Source organism: Hypanus sabinus, chromosome 29 (assembly GCF_030144855.1).
Source record: "Hypanus sabinus isolate sHypSab1 chromosome 29, sHypSab1.hap1, whole genome shotgun sequence".
NCBI classification, from domain to species: Eukaryota; Metazoa; Chordata; class Chondrichthyes; order Myliobatiformes; family Dasyatidae; genus Hypanus; species Hypanus sabinus.
Window position 1 is genome coordinate 921,585 of NC_082734.1, and position 22,668 is coordinate 944,252.

The 22,668-nt window shown below is 51.4% G+C and overlaps 1 protein-coding gene and 1 long non-coding RNA gene across 6 annotated transcripts; one reads left to right on the forward strand and one right to left on the reverse strand.

The window, feature by feature from the left end:
* Positions 1–313: 313 nt before the first annotated feature.
* LOC132382846 (serine/threonine-protein kinase TAO2-like) lies at positions 314–17,781 on the forward strand. 4 transcript variants are annotated; one of them, XM_059953312.1, is made up of 13 exons: positions 314–384; positions 1,980–2,178; positions 2,681–2,752; positions 2,993–3,094; positions 3,420–3,465; positions 4,033–4,129; positions 6,228–6,341; positions 7,147–7,238; positions 10,080–10,173; positions 10,754–10,835; positions 13,755–13,934; positions 14,225–14,398; positions 15,539–17,781. In XM_059953312.1, exons 2-13 carry the CDS (start codon positions 2,059–2,061, stop codon positions 17,498–17,500), a joined length of 3,135 nt encoding a protein of 1,044 aa, XP_059809295.1. In that variant the 5' UTR covers positions 314–384; positions 1,980–2,058; the 3' UTR covers positions 17,501–17,781. The 4 variants fall into 4 exon arrangements, with proteins under 4 accessions (XP_059809295.1, XP_059809296.1, XP_059809298.1 ...); XM_059953313.1 differs by lacking the exon at positions 13,755–13,934; XM_059953315.1 differs by lacking the exons at positions 314–384; positions 2,993–3,094; positions 3,420–3,465 and having other exon boundaries at positions 2,110–2,178.
* On the reverse strand, positions 3,420–10,851 carry LOC132382851 (uncharacterized). Of its 2 annotated transcripts, XR_009508479.1 has the most exons (4): positions 10,712–10,851; positions 6,770–6,889; positions 6,502–6,666; positions 3,420–4,046 (listed from the first exon to the last, which is right to left on the reverse strand). It is a non-coding gene; the product is annotated as an uncharacterized LOC132382851 (long non-coding RNA). The 2 variants fall into 2 exon arrangements; XR_009508480.1 differs by lacking the exon at positions 6,770–6,889.
* Positions 17,782–22,668: the final 4,887 nt, after the last annotated feature.

The following is a 22,668-nucleotide window of genomic DNA, read 5'->3' on the forward strand; positions in this document are numbered from 1 at the left end:
TGAGGGGTGGGATGTCAGAGGAAGGAGGTGCAGAAGAGATGGACAGAGAGATGGAGTGGTGGACAGAGCAGACAGTAAGAGAGAGGAGAATGGGCGTCGGGACGGAGGGAAAAGGGAAGCAAGAGTAGTTGAAAGGATAAAGGGAGAAGGATAGGTTAGATAGCGGGATAGGAGAAGAAAAAATAGAAGATAAAGGGAAGGAGGGATACAGAGTTGGAGGAACGAGGAGAGGCGGAGAGAGAATTCGGAGAAGGGACGTTGGGTGCAGGAAGGTCGGACGGACACGGGAAGTGCGTCTGCCGGAAAGGCAAATGGACGGAACGCAGGAAGTGGGGTAAATAGACCGGAAGTGAAGCGGCTTGGAGGGACTGGCGGCGGTGGAGGGTGAGGTCGAGGGGACGGAGGGAGGTTGAGTTGAGGGCGAAGAGGAGGGTTCGACCGGTAATGTGAGGGGAGGAAGCGGGGCCGGGGTGGCAGTCGGTTAGAAAGGGAGTGAGCCTCCCCACCTAGCTAACTGCTGGCCTTTGATCAAATCTTCCCTTCCTGGGCAGGGTTCTGGAGAAAGACATTTTCAACAATATTCTGGGAAAGTTTCAGTCAGGTTTTAGAGCAAACAGCAGCGTGGAGCCTGTCCTTACCAACATTGTCACCGACCTTAGCTTTAATTCTCCTAGATCTCCTTCGACACAATTGACCAAAGCATTCTCCTAAATCGCCTCTTCTCCTTTTGCATGCTCCCCTTAGAGTGCAAAACTTCAGTTTTATAGTTCTGCAGATGACACACAGTTGTATATCTCGGTCGAGACTGATAATGACAACACACTATATCTTTTCTTACTTCTGTTACCGCTGCAATAAACAAATCATTTACCAAAACTAAATGAGGATGAAACTGAAATACTTCTGGCTGGCCCCAAAGTCAAATAAGATAAACTTGTTGATAAACTTGGGAAGTTAGCTCTGAGGTAACTATCCTGGGTTGTTTTCTCGGCTCAGATTTGAATTTAAAAACCCTCATAAAGGAAGTGACCAGAGCAGTATTTCAATACATAAGAAATGTTGGAAAGCTACAGTACGTGCATTGCTGTCACGTAATGATCTGAAAAACTAATTCATGCCTTTATATTGAAAGGATCAGATGACTACAATGCACTTTTCACTGGCATTCTACTGATAAAACATATTTAATTCAGGACACCAATGCTGGACTTTTAATTAAAACCAGGATGAGGGAGCATGTCACTCTCTCCTAGCTACTCTGCACTGGCTTCCTGTATCCTTTAGAAATTGATTTTAAATTTCTCTTACCTGTTTTTAAAGCTTTGAATGGTCTGGGACTGGAGAACATCACTTTTGTAATCCTGCCTGAACTCTCAGGTTTTCTTCCATCGATCTCTTAAATTTAAACAATCTCTCATAAAAGATACACACGCAAAAAGCTGAAGGAACTCAGCAGGCCAGGCAGCTTCTCTGGAAAAAAAGTACAGTTGATGTTTTGGGCCGAGACCCTCCAGCAGGACCTGTCTCCACAGGCGCTGTCCGGCCTGCTGAGCTCCTCCAGCTTTGTGTGTGTGTTGCTTGGATTTCCAGCGTCTGCAGATTTTCTCTTGTTTTCTTAAAAGATAATTGGCAAGTCAATTTTTTTCTGAAATACGCTCCAAAATTGTGGACTTCCTTTCCTAAAACTATAAGGGTTGCAGACTTAATTGTCATGTGTAAACGGCAATTCAAAACCTATTGGTTTAACTTTGCTTCTTACACGTTTTTGTCTTTACCCTGATGTTTGCACTTTATCCTGTTGTGAACTACATCATCAATGAAAAGTGCTTGGTAATAAGTCATTGTTGTTCTGTGCCCCCCCCCCCATTTGAACCCCCTCATCCCATTTCTCCACTTCCCTCCTCATTACTCTCCTCATCCCCTTGCTGACACACCACACACTGATGCTTTCCTTTCTCTTACCTCCCCCCACCCCACAGCTGTCGCATCCCCTGCTCCTTCGCCGGGTGAGGGGGGCAGGGGTGGAGCGCAGACGACCCCTGACCCCTGGACGAAGCCATGTTGCCTGGCGGGAGGAGGACAGAGACGTCGGGACGTCTCTTTGACCGCGGTGACCCTGAGGAATTCTTTGCTGACTTACGTGAGATTGGACATGGCAGCTTTGGAGCTGTCTACTTCGTGAGTGGTGATTCACTGATCCCTCCCCAGTCATAGACCCCCTCCCTGGTCACAGACCCTGCAATCATCCCTTCACTGCTCCCGGTCATATACCCCCCCCCCACCCCTGGGGTTACAGATCCCTCCCCAGTCATAGACCCCCACCCTGGTCACAGACCCTGCAATCATCCCTTCACTGCTCCGGGTCATATACCACCCCCCCCACCCCTGGGGTTACAGATCCCTCTCCAGTCATAGACCCCCACCCTGGTCACAGACCCTGCAATCATCCCTTCACTGCTCCGGGTCATATACCCCCCCCCACCCCTGGGGTTACAGACCCCTTCACAGTTCACCCAACCCCTGATACAGACTCTTGCCCCCGCCCCAAGTACAGACTACATTTTCGCCTGGTACAACCATCATGTTAAGGGCTCCCAGTGCGCCAACAATTCCGTTCCCCCTTCCCGGGTGTATCCAGTGCCCCTCCCATTGCACTGACCACCTCTATCCCATTCCACAGGCGCGGGACGTGAGGAATGGGGAAGTTGTTGCCATCAAGAAGATGTCATACGGTGGGAAGCAGTCCAATGAGGTATGGATCAGGGTGCTGGTGTGGGGGGAGAAGGAGGGATTGGGCAAGGTGAGGGAATACAGGGAAGGAGGGGGGGATAGGAAGGTAGAGGGTTGGAGGTAGGGGAACGGGGAAGGAGGGGATGCTGGTTAGGTCTGGTTTGGCCACATCGTGTTGGTATTTGGGTCACAGGACTGTCACTGGGTTCAGTTCATGTGGTGGGAGTGCCTGCCCTCATCCTGCATTCTTTCTCCCCTGTAGAGGTGGCAGGACATCGTGAAGGAGGTGAAGTTCCTGCGACTGCTCCAGCACCCCAACACCATCGCCTTCCGGGGCTGCTACCTCCGGGAGCACACTGCCTGGGTGGGTGATACAGCCCCTACCTCATACCCACCCCTCATCCTGAACTCAGTCAATATCCCTTCCTTTGCCTCCCATTCTCCCTCCCTGTCTCATCTCTCCATTCCCCTCCTCACCACCTCCCCCTGCCCTGTGTCCCCTCCTCCCTTCCCCTCCTCCATTTTCCCACCCCTCTCCTATAAACTCCATCCTGAGCCCATCGTCACGAATGCCCAGCGTGTCCCTACCTCCCCTCACCCAACACGTCCGCTCCACCACCGCCCTCCCCTCCACCTCTGCACCTCCTCCTGCCTTAACTACCCCCCTCCTCCTGCTCCTCTCCCTACAGCTGGTGATGGAGTACTGTCTGGGATCAGTGTCGGACCTGCTGGAGGGTAAGTGTGTGGTCCCACCTCACTTTGACCCCACCCAGGGGCTTGTACAAAGTTTATTGGCAGTCCATGTGTGCAGAGGTGCAACAAAAACCAGCTAAGATCATCGTGCCTTTTGGCCCATCGGTCTGCTCCGTCGCGGCTGATTATCTCCCCATTCTCCTGCCTTTGCTCTGTAATATTTGTCACCCTGATTAATCAAGAACCTGTCAACTTCCACTTTAAATATACCCAATGACTTGGAGGGAGGGGAGGAGGTGGGAGATGGAGAGAGAGTGTGGGGGAAGTGGCAAAAGGGAGTTCGGGTGCCAGAGATGGCAAGAGGGAACGTGGGAGGTTGGGGGGAGCTTGCAGTAGATGGCAGGGAGTAGAAATGTGTGAGGTGGGTGGAGATTGCACTGTGTTCAGATTGCGGGATAGGGAGCGAGATTATCAGAGTGAGAGGGGAAAGGGTGCATGCGAGGTGGGGAGATATGTGTGTGGTATCCTACCTTGGTCCTCTGTGCTGACTCCTCACCACCGGTGGTTGGTCCAACAATCCTGGCCTGACCCTTGCCTCATGCTTCCCAGTGCACCGGAAGCCGCTGCAAGAGATGGAAATCGCTGCCATTATCCAGGGCGCTCTGTACGGACTGGCCTATCTGCACTCCCAGAACCTTATCCACAGGTAACCTACAAGTTCAATGAGGGCAGGGTGATATATGTTGTACTGTACATATGGACTTCATTAAAGCCTTTGATAAGGTTCCCTATTCTGGAATAGGGAGAGCATCTAAACCCTTCAACCCACGATATTGTGCTGACCTTTTAACCTACACCATCAATCTAACCCTTCCCTCCTGCATCCCTCCATCTTTCTATCCACGTACCTATCTAGGAGTCTCTTGTATATCCCGAATGTATCTGTGCCTCTCCCACCACCCCTTGCAACACATTCCATCACTGGTCACTCTTTGTAAAAGGACCTGCCTCTGGCATCTCCCCCATATCTCCCTCCCTCCTTAAAATTATGTCCCTCAAATGAGCCATTTCCACTCTGGGCAAAAGTTTGGCTGTCCACTCAATTTAAGCCTCTTATCATCTTAGTAGACCATAAGACTACGGAGTAGAATTAGGCCATTTGGCCCATTGAGTCTGTTCCACCATTCCATCATGACTGTTTTATTTTCCCCCTCAACCCCATTCTCCTGCCTTCTCCTCATAATAATTAATCACGAACCTGTTAACCTTTTAAATATAGCCAATGATTTGGCCGTCTGCATCAAAGCATTCTACAGATTCACCCTCTGGCTAAAGAAATTTCTCCTCAATCTGTCCTATACTTTTCTTCTCCTCCCTCTGTCCTCCCACCCTTCCCCTCTGTTGTTCCATTTCCTCCTCCACCTCTCTCTCTCTATCCCTTCTGCACCTTACCAAGTGTGATCTGACTTACAAGGTCTTAGAAAGCCTTGGTATTACATCCTTGTTTTTGTATTCTAGTGCTTTTGTAATAAATGCCAACATTGCATTTGCCTTCCTCACCACAGACTCAATCTACAAGTTAACCTTTTGGGAATCTTGCACAAGGACTATACCTCTATTTCTATATACATCTGCATCGAGTTGCTTCTCATCTTTCTTCACTCTGAAGAGAAAAGCCCAAGGTCACTCATTCTTTCCTAATAATTGCTCTGTAATGCAGACAGCATTCTGGTAAACGTTTACATGGATGGAATTGGGTTCTTTGGGCTGGAAGGGGCTGTTACAGTGTTGTATCTCTAAAACTATGAATAACAAATCAATCTCCTTTGCACCCTCCCTAAAGCTTCCACATCCTTCCTCTAACGAGATGACCGGACTGAACACAGTACTCCAAGTGTGCGTTGACCGGTTTTATCCAGCTGTAACGTTATCTCATGGCTTTTGAACTCAATCCCCTGACTATTGGTTAATACACCATACAATCCTAACAATCCTGGCAACAGTTTCTGCTTAGTTTGAAGAATTGATGGATGTGAACCCTGTCCCTCCACATTATTAAGAATCCTGACATTAATCCTGTATTCTGCCTTTGTTCGACCTTGCAAAGTGAATCACTTCACACTTTTCGATCCCTAACTCAATCTGCCCAGCTCTGCATCCTATCAGTGTCCCATTGTGATCTATGACAACCTTCTACAGTAATTGGACAAACAACTGGCTCGACGGTGGGAAGCAGAGGGTGAGGGTGGGAGGTTGTTTCTCAGACTGGAAGTCTGTGACTAGTGGTGATTCCCAGGAGTCAGTGCTGGGCCCATTGCTGTTGTCATCTGTATCAACAGTTTGGATAAGAATGTACAAGATGTGGTTAGTAAGTTTGTACATGACACTGGAATTGACAGTGAAGATGGTTATCATGATTTTCTGAGCCATTTTATTCCCTGGTGTACAGGAGACTGAGGGGTAACCTTACAAAGGTGTTTAAATCCACAAGGGGCGCAGATAAGGTGAATGTGCAGTCTTTTTCCCTGGGGTTGGGCAATCAATGACCGGGAAGCACAGGGTTAAGGTGAGAGGGGAGTGATTTAACAGCAATGCAAGGGCAGCTTTTTCGCCCTGAGGGAATGAGCTGCCAGAAGAAGTGATTGAGGCAGGTACATTAACAACATTTAAAAGACCCTCGGACAGGTACGTGGAAAGGAAAGGTTTAGAGGGCTATGGGCCAAACACGGGCAGCTGGGAGTCTGAGCCAGCCCAGAATGATTTGTTTTCGTGCTGTGTGACTGATGCTCTCCCTCTTGCTCTAGAGATGTAAAGGCAGGGAACGTTCTTCTGACTGAACCAGGACAGGTGAAGCTTGCCGATTTTGGATCGGCGTCCATCATTGCACCTGCCAACTCCTTTGTAGGAACACCATACTGGTAAGGAATATTATCGCTTCTGCCTACAGTGTCCATTTCCACGTGTCTAACAGCCTCCATCACCACCCCTGGCAGCACATTCCAGGTACTCAACACTGTGCAAAAAAAACTTGCTATCTTCCCCCCGAACACCTCATTTCGTTGGAATTAACCCCCTCACCTTAAATGCATGCACTTCAGTATTAGACATTTTCACCCTGGAGTTACAGATGCCAGCTGTCCACTCCATCTTCTGGCCTGCCTGAATGTTCTTTGTATAGTAGCACTTCATTCTGGTTTCTCTTATTATTTTCCTTCGCTCTGCCTCAATGCACTGCGTAATGATCTGTATGAACAGTACGTAGACAAGCTTTTCACTGCATCTCAGTATGTGTGGCTTAATAAACCAATTCCATTACAAATTCTGTGAATCTAATAATCTGAGAAACCTCTATAAGATCTGTCAGGCCTCCCCTCAGCCTCTACCGCTTCAGAGAAATCCTCTCCTTACAGTTCGTGCCATCTGCTCAAATCTCTCCTGCATCCTCTGCACAGCCCGCACACTCTTCCTGTAATGGGGTGACCAGAACGGTTAAGGATCCTGCCATAACCATATCCTGTCTCTTTACATTTGACCTCTCAAAGTGCTACACATCGTCCTTGACTGCATTAAACTCCATTGGCCTTTTATTTCCACACTGATCTGTATCATGTCCTTCAGTGAGCTTCTACTCAGCCCACAATACTGACATTCTACTTGAGCTAGGTCTGTGCTCTCTGATTCCTGATCCCACCCCACAAACCCTTGACCCTGTCTCTTCGGTAGGATGGCCCCGGAGGTGATCTTGGCCATGGACGAAGGCCAGTATGATGGGAAAGTGGACGTGTGGTCTCTGGGCATTACCTGCATTGAATTGGGTAAGTGACGTTTGTCTGATAACACCTCCCCCAGGCCTTAAACAGGGGTGGGGGAGTGTCATCTGGGTGGTGATTAGGAGGGACGTTGAGACAGAGGTGGAGGAGTGTCATCTGGGTAGTGATTGGGAGGGACGTTGAGACAGAGGTGGAGGAGTTTACTGTGGGTGGTGATTGGGAGGGACGTTGAGACAGAGGTGGGGGAGTTTCCTGTGGGTGGTGATTGGGAGGGACATTGAGAGAGAGGTGGGGGAGTTTCCTGTGGGTGGTGATTGGGAGGGACGTTGAGACAGAGGTGGAGGAGTTTCCTGTGGGTGGTGATTGGGAGGGATGTTGCTACAGAGGTGGAGGAGTTTCCTGTGGGTGGTGATTGGGAGGGATGTTGCTACAGAGGTGGAGGAGTTTCCTGTGGGTGATGATTGGGAGGGACGTTGAGACAGAGGTGTGGGAGTTTCCTGTGGGTAGTGATTGGGAGGGACGTTGAGACAGAGGTGGAGGAGTTTCCTGTGGGTGGTGATTGGGAGGGACGTTGAGACAGAGGTGGAGGAGTTTCCTGTGGGTGATGATTGGGAGGGACGTTGAGACAGAGGTGTGGGAGTTTCCTGTGGGTGGTGATTGGGAGGGACGTTGAGACAGAGGTGGAGGAGTTTCCTGTGGGTGGTGATTGGGAGGGACGTTGAGACAGAGGTGGGGGAGTTTCCTTTGGGTGGTGATTGGGAGGGACGTTGAGACAGAGGTGGAGGAGTTTCCTGTTGGTGGTGATTGGGAGGGATGTTGCTACAGAGGTGGAGGAGTTTCCTGTGGGTGGTGATTGGGAGGGACGTTGAGACAGAGGTGGAGGAGTTTCCTGTGGGTGATGATTGGGAGGGACGTTGAGACAGAGGTGGGGGAGTTTCCTGTGGGTGGTGATTGGGAGGGACGTTGAGACAGAGGTGGGGGAGTTTCCTGTGGGTGGTGATCAGGAGGGGCATTTTGGTGTTCATTGTGAGGTACAGAAACCTGAAGGCATACACTCAGCGTTTGAGGACACTTAGCCCCTGCCATCTGATTTCTAAATGCACATTGAACTCATAAATGCTGCCTCACTTTTTAAAATTTTCTGTTTTTGGACTATTGTAATTGAACTATTTAATATAGATATACTTACTATAATTGATTCACTTACTGTTCTTTCACTATATTATCCTGTATTGCATTGTGGTCCTGTGGTAAGTTAACAAATTTCATGACATATGCCGGTGATAGTGATTCTGATTCTGGGTTTCATTGAGCTTTCCAGATTTAGCATTGAGCAATGAAATTTTGTGTGAAACACACAAACCATTGCTGTTTTGTTGTGAAGTGCTGGCAAACACGTTTTGAGTCTCTGTATGTTTTCACGAAGTGGCAGGTCACAAGCCAAGATCCTATTTGCTTTATTGGAATGTATTCTTTTCAAATGTCCAAGGAGCCTGGACGGTTTCATTGCCTCGTTTGAAGGAACTTTTACACACAACAGACACATTGGCTGCTGTCGCTTGCCTGGTGCTGATGTAAATCCACATTTCAGACACTCCCTCTGTACTGTCTACATTTCTTTTTTGTTTGGTCCGATTCTACAATTTTCATTATGGATTAATGACCCTGTTGTTTAAGTCCAACCTCAAACACTGTGATCAATAAAGGGGGAGGTAAAGATGTCATCATAGCTCAGGCTAACAAACGCCTCTGCCTGAAGGTGGGGCCGTGGGCCAGAGAAAAGCAGGTTCTGAACCAGCCCATTGGTGGCTCTATCCTACTTCACAGGAACTGCACTTTATGATTAGAGTTCAGGTATCTTATTTGTTACTACTGTACTGTCATGGCAAGTGGCAGTAGTGAGTCTGGAAATAATACAATGTCTCAGTCCAGATTTCTCACAATATGCCAAATACATAACTGTCACATTGCTTTTCAACAACTATAAGGCATGCTGAGCAAACTGAGAGAACAGAAGGCTACGTGATCATTGTAATCAGTTATGAGGCACTGAGAATCAAAACTTTACAAAGGCATTCCTTTCTTAAATTACCCTATAATCACTTGCTACCAAGCAATTGCCCCCTGCCACCACTGCCCACTTAGCACCTCCCACCACCCCAGGGTGGCAATATTGTCTACTTGGGAATCACTGCTCCACTGCAGAGTTTGTCTGCAGTTAGGTAGGGGACTGACCCCTAGATGAGGACGGGCTGGATAGTAGGGGATTGCGGGCATTGTTGATGCTTCTTTCTCCCGCCCCCCAAACCCTCTTTGTTCCACCTTTCCTCCTCCCTTCTCCCCCTCTCTCTCTCCTCTTCCCTATTTCCAGAGTCAGGTTTAATATCACTGGCATATGTCACAAAATGTGTTGTAATGTGGCATACATACAATATGTAATAACGGAAATGGAGTACGTGTATTGTCAAAAAGTTAAGTGATGAGTAGTGCAGAAAAGGAAAAAAAGTAGTGAGGTGGTGTTCGTGGGTTTAGCGTCCATTCAGAAATCAGAGGGGAAGTAGCCGAGTGCCTTCAGGTTTCTATGACTCCTTCCTCATGGTAGCAATGAGAACAAGGCATGTCCTGGGTGGGTGGCAGTGGAGGAATAGCTCCTTGAACATGACCTGCACACTGGGGAGGGTCATGCCATGAAGGAGCTGGCTGAGTTTGCATCTCTCTCCAGCTTTGATCCTGTGCTGTAACACCCCACCATGCCATACCAGACAGTGATGCAATCAGTTAGCATGCTCTCCGTAATTTGCAAATTTCCATTCATTGTTCCCTCTCCTCACCCTACCCTCCCCGTCCCATCCCATCCCACACTAACTTTCTGCTGTTCTTTTCCAGCGGAGAAGAAGCCCCCACTGTTTAACATGAATGCAATGAGCGCCCTGTACCACATCGCCCAGAGCCAGGCTCCTCGTCTGCAGTCTGACCACTGGTGAGGAGAGACGCCAGGTGCCACCCTATTTGTCCCTTCCCCTTGCTCTCCCCTCTCTCACACACTCTGCCTTCTACACCCACCCACCCTCTCCACCTGACCTGCATCCTCCTCCCTGGTACAATGTTGTCCAGAGACAGGCTCTTGGCCTGTAGTCTGAGCATTGATGAGGAGAGACCCCTGTACCCTCATCCTCCCTCCCCATTCCCCATCCCTAACTGCTACTCCCTTCCTTTCTCACTCCCCTACTCTCAGCATCCCCAGTCATTTCCTCTGCAACCGACCCCACCCCCCCACATAACACATTACTGACAGTCAGGGCTCCTGACCTGCAATCCCAGTATCAGGGACACCCTCCCTCAAAGCTTCCCACACCCACTGCCACACTCCCTTGTGCTCTCCCTCCCTCTGTCCCTTTCCCCATCATTCCCTCTTTCCCTTCCTCCCACCCTCTCCTACTTTCCCCTCCCCCACCCTGTCGCTCTCCCCACTCCCCCTCAGTCACTCCTCCTCGAATGCCGCCCACCCTGATCCACACCTGGTTTTCCGTTGACTGGTTCTCACTCCGCTCCGGTTCCAGGTCAGCTCCGTTCCAGAGCTTCGTGGATTCCTGCCTGCAGAAGGTCCCTCAGGATCGCCCCAGCTCAGAACAGCTGCTCAAGGTAGGGAGCTTCGACTTCTCAGAGCCCCTCCAGCTCCTGCTCCTCTCTCCTCATTTCCCCACTGCTCACTGCTGGTTTCCATCTAAACCCCTCTACCTCATCCTCACTCCCTCCACCTCATCTTCAATTCCCTTAGCGTCATTCTCAACATTCTTCACCATCTCCTCCTCCACCTCCACCATTCTCAGTTTTACTGTCTGCTCCTCCTCCACCATCTCCAGCACTTCACCACCTCCTCCACTACCTTGCCCTTTACCTTTTCTTCCATCTCCTCCACCATCCCCTCTTGCTTCTCCATCCCCTTCCCCTCCACCTTCCCTTCCTCTTTCCCCTCCACCATCCCCTTCTCCACCTCCTTCCTCTCCACCATTCCCTCCTCCTCCACCTCCCCTTCCTACGCCACCCCCTCTGCTTCTCCATCTCCTTCACCTCCTCCTCCACCATCCCCTCTTGCTTCTCCATCCCCTTCCCCTCCACCTTCCCTTCCTCTTTCCCCTCCACCATCCCTTCCTCCTCCACCATCCCCTTCTCCACCTCCTTCCCCTCCACCATTCCCTCCTCCACCATCCCCTCCTCCTCCACCTCCACCTTCCCTTCCTACGCCAACCCCTCTGCTTCTCCATCTCCTTCACCTCCTCCTCCACCATCCCCTCCTCCTCCACCATCCCCTCTTGCTTCTCCATCTCCTTCACCTCCTCCTCCACCATTCCCTCTTGCTTCTCCATCTCCTTCACCTCCTCCACCATCCCCTCCTCCTCCACCAACCCCTCTTGCTTCTCCATCTCCTTCACCTCCTCCTCCACCATTCCCTCCTCCTCCACCATCCCCTCCTCCTTCACCATCCCCTTCTCCTCCTTCACCATCCCCTTCTCCTCCACCATCCCCTCTTGCTTCTCCATCTCCTTCACCTCCTCCTCCACCATCCCCTCCTCCACCTCCTTCCTCTCCACCATTCCCTCCTCCTCCACCATCCCCTCCTCCTTCCCCTCCACCTTCCCTTCCTACGCCACCCCCTCTGCTTCTCCATCTCCTTCACCTCCTCCTCCACCATCCCCTCTTGCTTCTCCATCCCCTTCCCCTCCACCTTCCCTTCCTCTTTCCCCTCCACCATCCCTTCCTCCTCCACCATCCCCTTCTCCACCTCCTTCCCCTCCACCTTCCTCTCCACCATTCCCTCCTTCTCCACCATCCCCTCCTCCTCCACCTCCACTTCCTACGCCACCCCCTCTGCTTCTCCATCTCCTTCACCTCCTCCTCCACCATCCCCTCCTCCTCCACCATCCCCTCCTCCTCCACCATCCCCTCCTCCTTCACCATCCCCTCCTCCTTCACCATCCCCTTCTCCTCCACCATCCCCTCTTGCTTCTCCATCTCCTTCACCTCCTCCTCCACCATTCCCTCCTCCTCCACCATCCCCTTCTCCACCTCCTTCCCCTCCACCATCCCCTCCTCCTTCACCATCCCTTCCTCCTCCACCATCCCCTTCTCCTTCACCATCCCCTCTTGCTTCTCAATTTCCTTCACCTCCTCCTCCACCATCCCCTCTTGCTTCTCCATCTCCTTCACCTCCTCCTCCACCATCCCCTCCTCCTTCACCATCCCCTCCTCCTTCATCCCTTCCTCCTCCACCATTCCCTCCTCCTCCACTATCCCCTTCTCCACCTCCTTCCCCTCCACCATCCCCTCCTCCTCCACCATTCCCTCCTCCTCAACCATCCCTCCTCCTCCATATCCTTCCCCTCCACCTTCCCTTCCTACGCCACCCCCTCTGCTTCTCCATCTCCTTCACCTCCTCCTCCACCATCCCCTCCTCCTCCACCATCCCCTTCTCCACCTCCTTCCCCTCCACCATCCCCTCCTCCTTCACCATCCCTTCCTCCTCCACCATCCCCTTCTCCTTCACCATCCCCTCTTGCTTCTCAATTTCCTTCACCTCCTCCTCCACCATCCCCTCTTGCTTCTCCATCTCCTTCACCTCCTCCTCCACCATCCCCTCCTCCTCCACCATCCCCTCCTCCTTCACCATCCCCTCCTCCTTCATCCCTTCCTCCTCCACCATTCCCTTCTCCACCTCCTTCCCCTCCACCATCCCCTCCTCCTCCACCATCCCCTCCTCCTCCACCATCCCCTCCTCCTCCACCATTCCCTCCTCCTCCACCATCCCTCCTCCTCCATATCCTTCCCCTCCACCTTCCCTTCCTACGCCACCCCCTCTGCTTCTCCATCTCCTTCACCTCCTCCTCCACCATCCCCTCCTCCTCCACCATCCCCTCCTCCTTCACCATCCCCTCCTCCTTCATCCCTTCCTCCTCCACCATTCCCTTCTCCACCTCCTTCCCCTCCACCATCCCCTCCTCCTCCACCATCCCCTCCTCCTCCACCATCCCCTCCTCCTCCACCATTCCCTCCTCCTCCACCATCCCTCCTCCTCCATATCCTTCCCCTCCACCTTCCCTTCCTACGCCACCCCCTCTGCTTCTCCATCTCCTTCACCTCCTCCTCCACCATCCCCTCCTCCTCAACCATCCCCTCCTCCTTCACCATCCCTTCCTCCTCCACCATTCCCTTCTCCACCTCCTTCCCCTCCACCATTCCCTCCTCCTCCACCATTCCCTCCTCCTCCACCATTCCCTCCTCCTCCACCATCCCCTCCTCCTCCACCTCCTTCCCCTCCACCTTCCCTTCCTACGCCACCCCCTCTGCTTCTCCATCTCCTCCACCTGCCCCCTTTACCTTCTCCCTCCACCGTTCCCCTCCCCTTCCGTTCCTTCTCCCCTGTCCCCCTCTCTTCCATTTCTGCTCTGTCCTCTTCTCGCTCTCACCTCGAACCTCTTCCCACCGATGGGTGGCGAAGGTGTCAGGGTGGGGGGGGGGGGGGGTTATGTGTGAGTCTCTCACGTCTCACTGTCTCTTCCGCAGCACACCTTCATAGAGAGGGAGCGCCCCCTCTTTGTGATTGAGGAGCTGCTACAGAGAACCAAGGCTGCAGTGAGGGAGATGGAGACTCCCGAGCACCGGCGGCTGAAGAAGCTCCTGTTCCAGGAAGTGCTCGACACGCCTGAAGAGGAAGAGGAGGAGGAGGAAGATGAGGAGGACGAGGTGGGGCTGGGAACTGGCCTTCAGTGAGCATGGAGCATCTGCTGGGGAAGGATGGAAGGAAAGAAAGGGGAGAGCGAGGGTGTTGCAGGTGGAGAGGGAGGGGCTACACGGTGGGAAGGAGGAAGATGGGGATGGGGGCAGTGGTTTTGAAGATGAAGGAAGGGGATATGTGAGGCAGAAGGAGAGGAGAGAGGGATGATGAGAGGCGAGGAAGTAAGAAGGGTGGGAGGCAGGGGATGTGTGTGTGTGTGTCCTCCCCAGCATGTTGCTTACTCCTCTGCTCCTCTCAGGAGCCAGACCCCAGCACGGGACAGTCGGACACGATGACCAGCATGGGGGTCAGCCCTGATGTTGACAGCAGCGTCAGCAATCTGCCAGAAGGCTGGGACCAGAGCTCGGATAGGGGACCACGAGTAGACGAGAACACAGCGCACAATGACAGCGTTGTCACCCAGTGCCGGACAGTAAGTGAGCCTCACTCCTCATTTCATCTCCAACCCCTCCCATTCACTTGTCTCCCCCCTCCCCATTCACTCTCCCCCCTTCCCATTCACTCTCCCCCTCCCCATTCACTCTCCCCCTCCCCATTCACTCTCCCCCTCCCCATTCACTCTCACCCTCCCCATTCACTCTCACCCTCCCCATTCACTCTCACCCTCCCCATTCACTCTCCCCCCTTCCCATTCACTCTCCCCCTTCCCATTCACTCTCCCTCTCCCCATTCACTCTCCCCCTTCCCATTCACTCTCCCCCTCCCCATTCACTCTCCCCCTCCCCATTCACTCTCCCCCTCCCCATTCACTCTCCCCCTCCCCATTCACTCTCCCCCTCCCCATTCACTCTCCCCCTCCCCATTCACTCTCCCCTCTCCCCATTCACTCTCCCCTCTCCCCATTCACTCTCCCCCCTTCCCATTCACTCTCCCCCCTCCATTCTTTCTCCCCCTCCCCATTCTCTCTCCCCCCCCATTCACCCTCCCCCCCATTCCATTTACTGTCTCCACCGCCCTTCCTAGGAAGGAGAGAGGGGAAGATATTAGCGGTTGTACAGGAGGGAGGGGAGAGGCTCGGAGGGGACGGGATGGTAAGTCAGACAATAGGGAAGGGAGAGATTCAGAGGGGAGGGGATTGTTGGTCGGACAATAGGGAAGGGAGAGATTCAGAGGGGAGGGGATTGTTTGTCAGATAATAGGGAAGGGAGAGATTCAGAGGGGAGGGGATTGTTGGTCGGACAATAGGGAAGGGAGAGATTCAGAGGGGAGGGGATTGTTTGTCAGATAATAGGGAAGGGAGAGATTCAGAGGGGAGGGGATTGTTGGTCGGACAATAGGGAATGGAGAGATTCAGAGGGGAGGGGATTGTTGGTCGGACAGAAGGGAGTGAAGGGGATTGTCGATTAACAGTGAAGCAATGGGTGGAGAGGATTTGTGGCTGTTAAGTTTAAGGGTGGCGAAGAGGTGAGGGACAGGGTGGGAGTATTTGGGTAAACTTGTACCTGGAGTGAACACACAGTCAGCTTATCCCCATCCCCTCTAATCTCCCCCCTCCTCCCTCATCCCTTTCCTACCTCTCTTTTCACCTCCCTCTCCTCTATTCCCACCACAGGAGTCGAACACTTCCCAACGGCCAGACGCCCTGGAAAGCTCTTCTCTGCTACAGCCGGATGAGGTGGTGGGGCAGGAGGGGAGAGCAGGAGTGGGGAGCTCTCTCCAGCTTCACTCAGATCATGCAACAGGGCCGAGGCATCAGGACTTGATTCCAACCCAGCTGAGCGACCAAGAGGGACCGCACCAACACCTCCTTTCCATCTGCCAGGGGGTCGCACCTGAGGGAGTGGAGAGGGTCCTAGTGAACTCCAGTCAGGGGCCAAGGGGTGGGGAGACCAAGGAGGGGGTCCCAGGTGGATTGGTTGAAGGACTGGAGGGAGGAGTAGATGTCTGGGAGAAGGAGGGTGTCCCAGGGGAGGTGGATGAGGGTCGAGAGGGAAGGGATGCTGTTTGGGAGAAGGAGGGTGTCCCAGGAAGGTCAGAAGAGGAGGAAGAGGGAAGGGAGAGGGTCTATTTGGGGGTGGCACCCTCGGGAAGGTTGGAAGAGAATGCCCAAGGGAGGAGGGATGGTTCTCCAGACACCCTGCCCTACTTTGAGCTCCAATCCTCCCCATCCCCCTCCACTTCCCCTCCCTCCGCAAACCCTCCCTCCTCATCCCCTCCCTCTGACCCATATGAGGAAGGCCTTGTCCTCCCAGATCTTGAGGACCCCTCGCTGCTCCCCTCCCCACCCCCCCGGCCCCTCCAACGTCTCTCCCTCCTCCTCCTCGGTCCTCCGCTGGCCCTTCTCTGGGCTGGGCCACCCCTCCTCCTCTTGCTGCCCTCCCTCGCTGCCCTGCTGCTGCTTCTCTCTCCAGCCCTGGACCGACCCGCCTTGGGCTCTCTCTTGGCCATTGTGGGCTCCTTGCGCCTGCTACTCAGCCTGGGTTCCTGGCTGGGGCCTGGCCTTTTGCTTGGGGTCCTGGGAAGCCTGGGCCTGCTGGGCCTCGGCCTACGGCTTCCCGCTTTCCTGCTGTTGTTCACTTCCTGCGGCCTAGTCTGGGCCTCCTCCTCCTTTGCCCTCACACCACTCCTCTTCATCCTGCTTGCCCTCCTCCTCCTCACCCTCCAGCTTGTCCCGGGCCTCTTTCCCCAGAAATATGGCCTCCTCTTCCGAGGCTTAACCCTCACGCTGCTCTCGGCCTGTTCCTTGGTCTGGGCCTCTTCCTCTTATTCCTTCACCCTTGCTCTCTTCTGCCTCCTTCTCCTTGCCCTACAGTTTTTCCCAGGTCCTCTACCCCAGAAATATTGCCTCCTCCCCCTGGGCTTGCTCACATCCTCTTCCCTGGCTTGGGCCATGTCATCCTCCTCCCTCACCCTCTCCCTTCTCCTCCTCCTTGTCCCTCTCCTCCTCCTCTCCCTCCAGCTCGTCCCTGGCTCCCTCCGGCTGAACTCTCGCCTCCTCCTCCCTGTAGGCCTGTTGCTCTCAGCCTGTACCTTAACCTGGGCCGCTTCTTCCTCCTCACCCTCACTCCTTCTGCTGCCCCTCCTCCTCGCACTCGCCCTCCTCCCTCCGCCACCTCGACCGCCTGTGCCTCGGCATGGTCTTCGGCTCTGGTTACGCCTGCTGCTGAGACTGCCAGCCCCCGTGTTCCGCGCCGCCCAGCGCTGCGGCCTGGTGCGTGAGAGCAGCCTCTTCAGCCTCTTTCCCAAGGCTGGGAGGGTGCCAGGGGGCAGCCGGCTGCCCCTCCCCTGCCGGAGCCGGGGACAGAAGGAGGGCATCAGTGGGGTCGCCCAGTTTCCAACTCCTCCATTGCTTTCCGCTCGCCTCCTTCCCCTTCTCCTTGCCTTGGCCCGCCGGGCCGGTCTAATGCAGACCCCTCCCACCCCCCGGCCCAGCCGCATCCCCCGGCTGCTGCCCCGGGGGGAGAGGGGGAGGAAGGGGGTGGGGTGTGGAGGGTGCAGGGGGAGGGGGAGGGGGAGAGGGAAGAGCACTGTACCAAGGGGTGGACAAAGGCGTCCTGCTGTGTGGATCCCCTGATGAGATGTCTCTCTCCACCCCTTGCAACCCCCACACCCCCTGGGAGCCCCGCTCATAAAGACCTTTACAGAACACTAGTGACTGGGGCATTCGGGATTGTGAGGGACAGAGGACGATGGGTTTGGGAGGGGATCAGACTCTGTACTCACCCGATCATCAGTAAGTTATTATTGTTTGTTACTTTTCATTTGAGGTCATTTACTCCTCCCCACCTTCTCTCCAGTATCCCCTCACCTTCCCTTCCCTCTCCCCTCACTTTCCCACTCCCACCTTCCCTCCCCTCTCCTCACACCTCCCCCTCCCCTCACTTTCCCTTCCCTCTCCCCTCACTTTCCCACTCCCACCTTCCCTCCCGTCTACCCTTACTGTTTTGGTAATTTGTTTTTTTTTAATAAACATTTCACTTTTTGTTAAAGTCACTGCCTTCGGGATTTTCGTTCCTTTTGGGTGGGGAGGGAGAGGGAGTGATGGAGGGATAAGGAGTGTGGGAGGGAAGATGTGGAGAGAGAAATGGAGGAGGGTCGGGTGGTAACAGAGGGAAGAGGTAAACAGAAGAGGCAGAGGGCACCGATGGAGTGAGTCTGAGGCTTTGGCAGCGAGGCAGGTAAGATCAGGTAAGGCGTTATTTTTTGTAATTGTTTGTGATGTGCCATGTCGTGTCATGTGGGTGATATGGTTTATCCATGACAATGGTTGTTCTTGCCAAAGTTTTCTACAGAAGTGGTTTGCCATTGCCTTCTTCTGGGCAGTATCTTTACAAGACATACCCCAGCCATTATCAATACTTCTCAGAGATTGTCTGCCCAGCGTCAGTGGTCACATAACCAGGACCTGTGATATGCACCATCAGCACGTGACCCTGATCGGGGACAAAGCGAGTGCTACACCTTGCCCAAAGTTGATGACATGGCACCTAATGCATCAGGAGAGTTATGTGGACACTGTTTCAGGAGGCAGACACACCCATTAGATTAACTTCGGAATCGGTCTGTGGCCTGGCTCATGAGGGTGTGACTGAGTGAGGCGGGTAGGAGGATTCCAGAAGCAGTGCTGGAGGAGACTCAGCCCTTGAGCTTCACCAAACTCTCAGATTGTTGCTGCCTATGAGGAGAAGAGAGGGGCTGTAGGAATGATGAGCAGCCAAACTCTGGGGGTTCAGGGAGCCATTTAAGAGGGGGGAGAGAAGAGAAATATAGTGGTGGTTGGGGATAGTATAGTCAGGGTGTAGACACAAATCTCTGTTTCAAGGATTGAGATTCCTGAAGGCCACTTTGACTCCCTGGTGCTCAGGTTCGGGATCTCTCCAGTCACCTGACTTGCAGAGGGATTTGGAGTGGGAGAGGAAAGATCCAGCACAGACAATGTAGGAAGAACAGGAAAATAGGACACAATAGGCTCTTTGAAAGGTACATGGAGCTTAGAGGAACAGAGGGCCATGCGGTAAGGAAATTCTAGGCGGTTTCTAGAGTAGTTTACACGGTCTGTACAACATTGTGGGCCGCAGGGCCTGTAATGTGCTGTAGATTTCTTCGTTCTATGTTCTGCTGAGGAGGAAACCTAATCAGCTAGGTACTAAATTAAAATGTAATAATCTTTAGATCAACACTCAAATGCTGGAGGAAGTCAGGTCTCTGGATCTTTGAACAACACACACAAAATGCTGGTGGAGCACAGCAGGCCAGGCAGCATCTGTAGGGAGAAGCACTGTCGATGTTTCGGGCCGAGACCCTTCGTCAGGACCCTTCCTGGCCTGCTGCTTTCCACCAGCATTTTGTGTGTGTTGTTCAAAGATCCAGAGACTGGATGCTGTTTGAATTTCCAGCATCTGTGGATTTCCTCGTGTTTGCTCCGGATCTTTGGATTGTTACCCAAGCCACATGCAGATGGCAAAGGTTCAGAGAGCATGGCCCAAAGATTGGCAAGAAGGAGCAGTTCCAATAGGGTGAGCTCCTTTTCAGCCATGCTGGGTCCTGGCAAATCACAGAACTAGAGCTTTGAATAGGGTTTGGGCTTTAAACCAAATAGTAGGAGGGTGGGGTATTGCAGGTACAACAGCTTGGAAAAGTAAGGATAAAGCAAAAGGGAAAGAGAGTGCAGGAGAGGTTGTGGAGGTCTCCAGTCACCAAATGTATGTGTGGTGTTTTGACAAGATTCCCCAAGGTAGTCAGGAGCTGTGTCCATAGAAGACAGATAGTGGGTGTTGGTGGAGTGTATTCTGCCTGTTCTGGGGCCCCTGTTCTTTGTGATTTTATAAATGGCTTGGATAAGGAATGGTGGGTTAGAAAGTTTGGAGATGAAGAATTGGTGGAATTATGGATCATGTTAAATGTCATAGATTACAACATGATGCAGAGCTGGGCTGAGAAATGGCACATGGAGTTCAACCCAGAAAAGTGTAAGTGATTCACTTTAGAAGGTGAAATTTGAAGGCAAAATACAGGGTTAATGGCAGCATTCTTAGCAGTATGGAGGAACTGACTGATCTTAGGAGTTCACAAGTTGATAGGGTTGGTAAGAAGGAGTGTAGTGTGTTTACCTTCGTTAGTCAAAGGACTGAATTGAAGAGCCATGAGTAATGTTGCAGCTCTATAAAACCCTGGTCAGACCACACTTGGGATATTGTGTTCAGTTCTGGTCATCTCATTACAGGAAGGATGTGGAAGCTTTGGAGAGAGTACAGGGGAGATTTACCAGGATGCTGCCTGGTTTAGAGAGCACGTCTCATGAGGAGAGGCTGAGTGAGCTGATGCTTTTCTCTTTGAAGTAAAGGAGGATGAGAGATGACTTGATAGGTCTACAAAATAATAAAAGGCATAAATTGCATGGAGAACTGGAGAGTTTTTCCCAGGGTGGAAATGTCCAACACAAGTATAAGGAGGTGTCAGAGGTAGGGGTTTTTACATGGTGGTGAGAGCATGGAATGCACTGCCAGCTGTGGTGGTAGAGACAGATACTTTAGGGGCATTTAAGAAATGTAGATAGGTACAAGGATGATAGAAAAGCAGAATGCCTGCAAGAAAATGAATCTTAAGGTTTTATATGGTGTTACATTTACTTTGAACTTTGAGGGCTATGTGGGAGGGAAGGGTTAGATTGATCATAGAATAGGTTAAAAGGTTGATTACAACATTGTGGGCTGAAGGGCCAGTATTCTTCAGTAATATTCTATGTTGTAAAGACTTGACAGAAAAAAGGACTAGGAATTTAACTTCAAGTTAGATGCAGACAAATTCAAAAGTGGTGAATGCAGGACTGAAGGTGTTGCATTTGACTGCGGAATAAGTTAGAGATTTGCAGGTATGGTGGTGTGGGCATCAGAGTCATGACTGCAAGAAGATCATAGTTAGGAGCTTAACATCCAATCATACCCATCATATTTAAAGGACAGGCAAGTAGGCAGGGGGTGGTGTGGCTCTTTGGGTAAAAAAAATTAAATCAAATCTTTAGGAGGAGGAAACATAGGAACAGAAGATGTAGAATCCTTATTGGTTGAGTCAAGAAACTGCAAGAGTAAGAAGACCCGGAGTGGGTTTATATACAGTCACCCAAACGGTAGCCAGGATGTAGGCTACAAATTACAAAGGGAGATAGAAAATGCATGGCAAAAGGGCAATGTTGTGATAGTCATGGGGGAGGGGGTGTTTTGATATATAGGGGGATTGGGAAAATCAGGTTGGTGCTCAATCCCAAGAGATGGAATTTGTGTGTGAGATGGCTTTTTAGAGCAGCTTGTGGTTGAGCCATTAGGGAAAAGGCAGTTCTGGATTGGGTGTTGTGCAATGAACGAGATTTGATTAGTGAGCTTAAGATAAGGGTACCCTTAGGAGAAAGTGATCATAATAGAATTCTCCCTGCAATATGAGAAGGAGAAGCTAAAGTTGGACATGTCAGTATTATAGTGGAGTAAAGAGAATTACAGAGGTATGAGAAAGGAGCTGGCCAAAGTTATTGGAAGAGGACACTAGCAGGAATGATGGCAGAACAGCAATGGCTAGAGTTTCTGGGGGAAATTCAGAAGGTTCAGATACATCCCAAAGATGAAGAAGCATTCCAAAGGGAGAATGAGGTAACAGCATAGAAGCAAAAGGGAGGTCTTACAGCAAAATTAGTGGGGAACTAGAGGATTAGAAAGTTTTTAAAATCCAACAGAAGGAAACTAAAAAAGGCATAAGGAGAGAAAATATGGAATATGGTAAACTAGCCAATAATATAAGAGAGTATACCAAATGAGTTTTTAGATATATAAAGAGTAAAAGGAAGATGAGAGTTAATATCAAGCCATTAGAAATGATGCTGGAGATGTAGTAATGGACAAAGAAATAGCAGACAAACTGAATAGCTACGCAGCATGCCAAAAATTCAAGAGTATTGGGGGCAGAAGTGTGTGTAGTTGCTATTACTAAAAAGAAGGTGCTTGGGAAACTGAAAGCTCTAAAGGTAAGTTACCTGCACCAGATACATTACACCCCAGGGTTCTGAAAGAGGTGGCTAAAGAGACAATGGAGACATTAGTAATGATCTTTCAAGAATCACTAGAGAACTGGAAAATTGCAAATGTTACAAAACTCTTTAAGAAGGGAGAGAGGTGAAGAAAGGAAATTATGGGCCAGTTAGTCTGACCACAGCGGTTGGTAAGATTGGAGTTGATTGTTAAGAATGTGATTTTGGGATACTTGGCACATGATAAAGGCTGAGGTCAACATGATTTCCTTACAAGAAGATCTTGCCTGACAAATCTGTTGGAATTCTTTGAGAAAATAACAGGCAGGATTGATAAAGGAGAGTTAGTGGATGGTATGTACTTGGATTTTCAGAAGGCCTTTGACAAGGTGTCACACATGAGGCTGTTTAACAAGCTACAAGCCCTTGGTATTAGAGGAAAGATTCTAGCATGGATAAAGCAGTGGCCAATTGGCAGGAGGCAAAGAGTGGGAATAGTCACTGCCAGTGACTAGTGGTGTTCCACAGGGGTCTGTGTTGGGACTGCTTCTCTTTATATGAATGTTATATGTCAGTGATTCACATTATAGAATTGATGGCTTTGTTGAAAAATATGCAGATGATATGAAGATAGGTGGAGGGACAGATAGTTTTGAGGAAACGGAGTCTGCAAAAGGATTTTGGCAGATTAAAATGGGCAAAGAAGTGGAAGATGGAATATAGTGTAG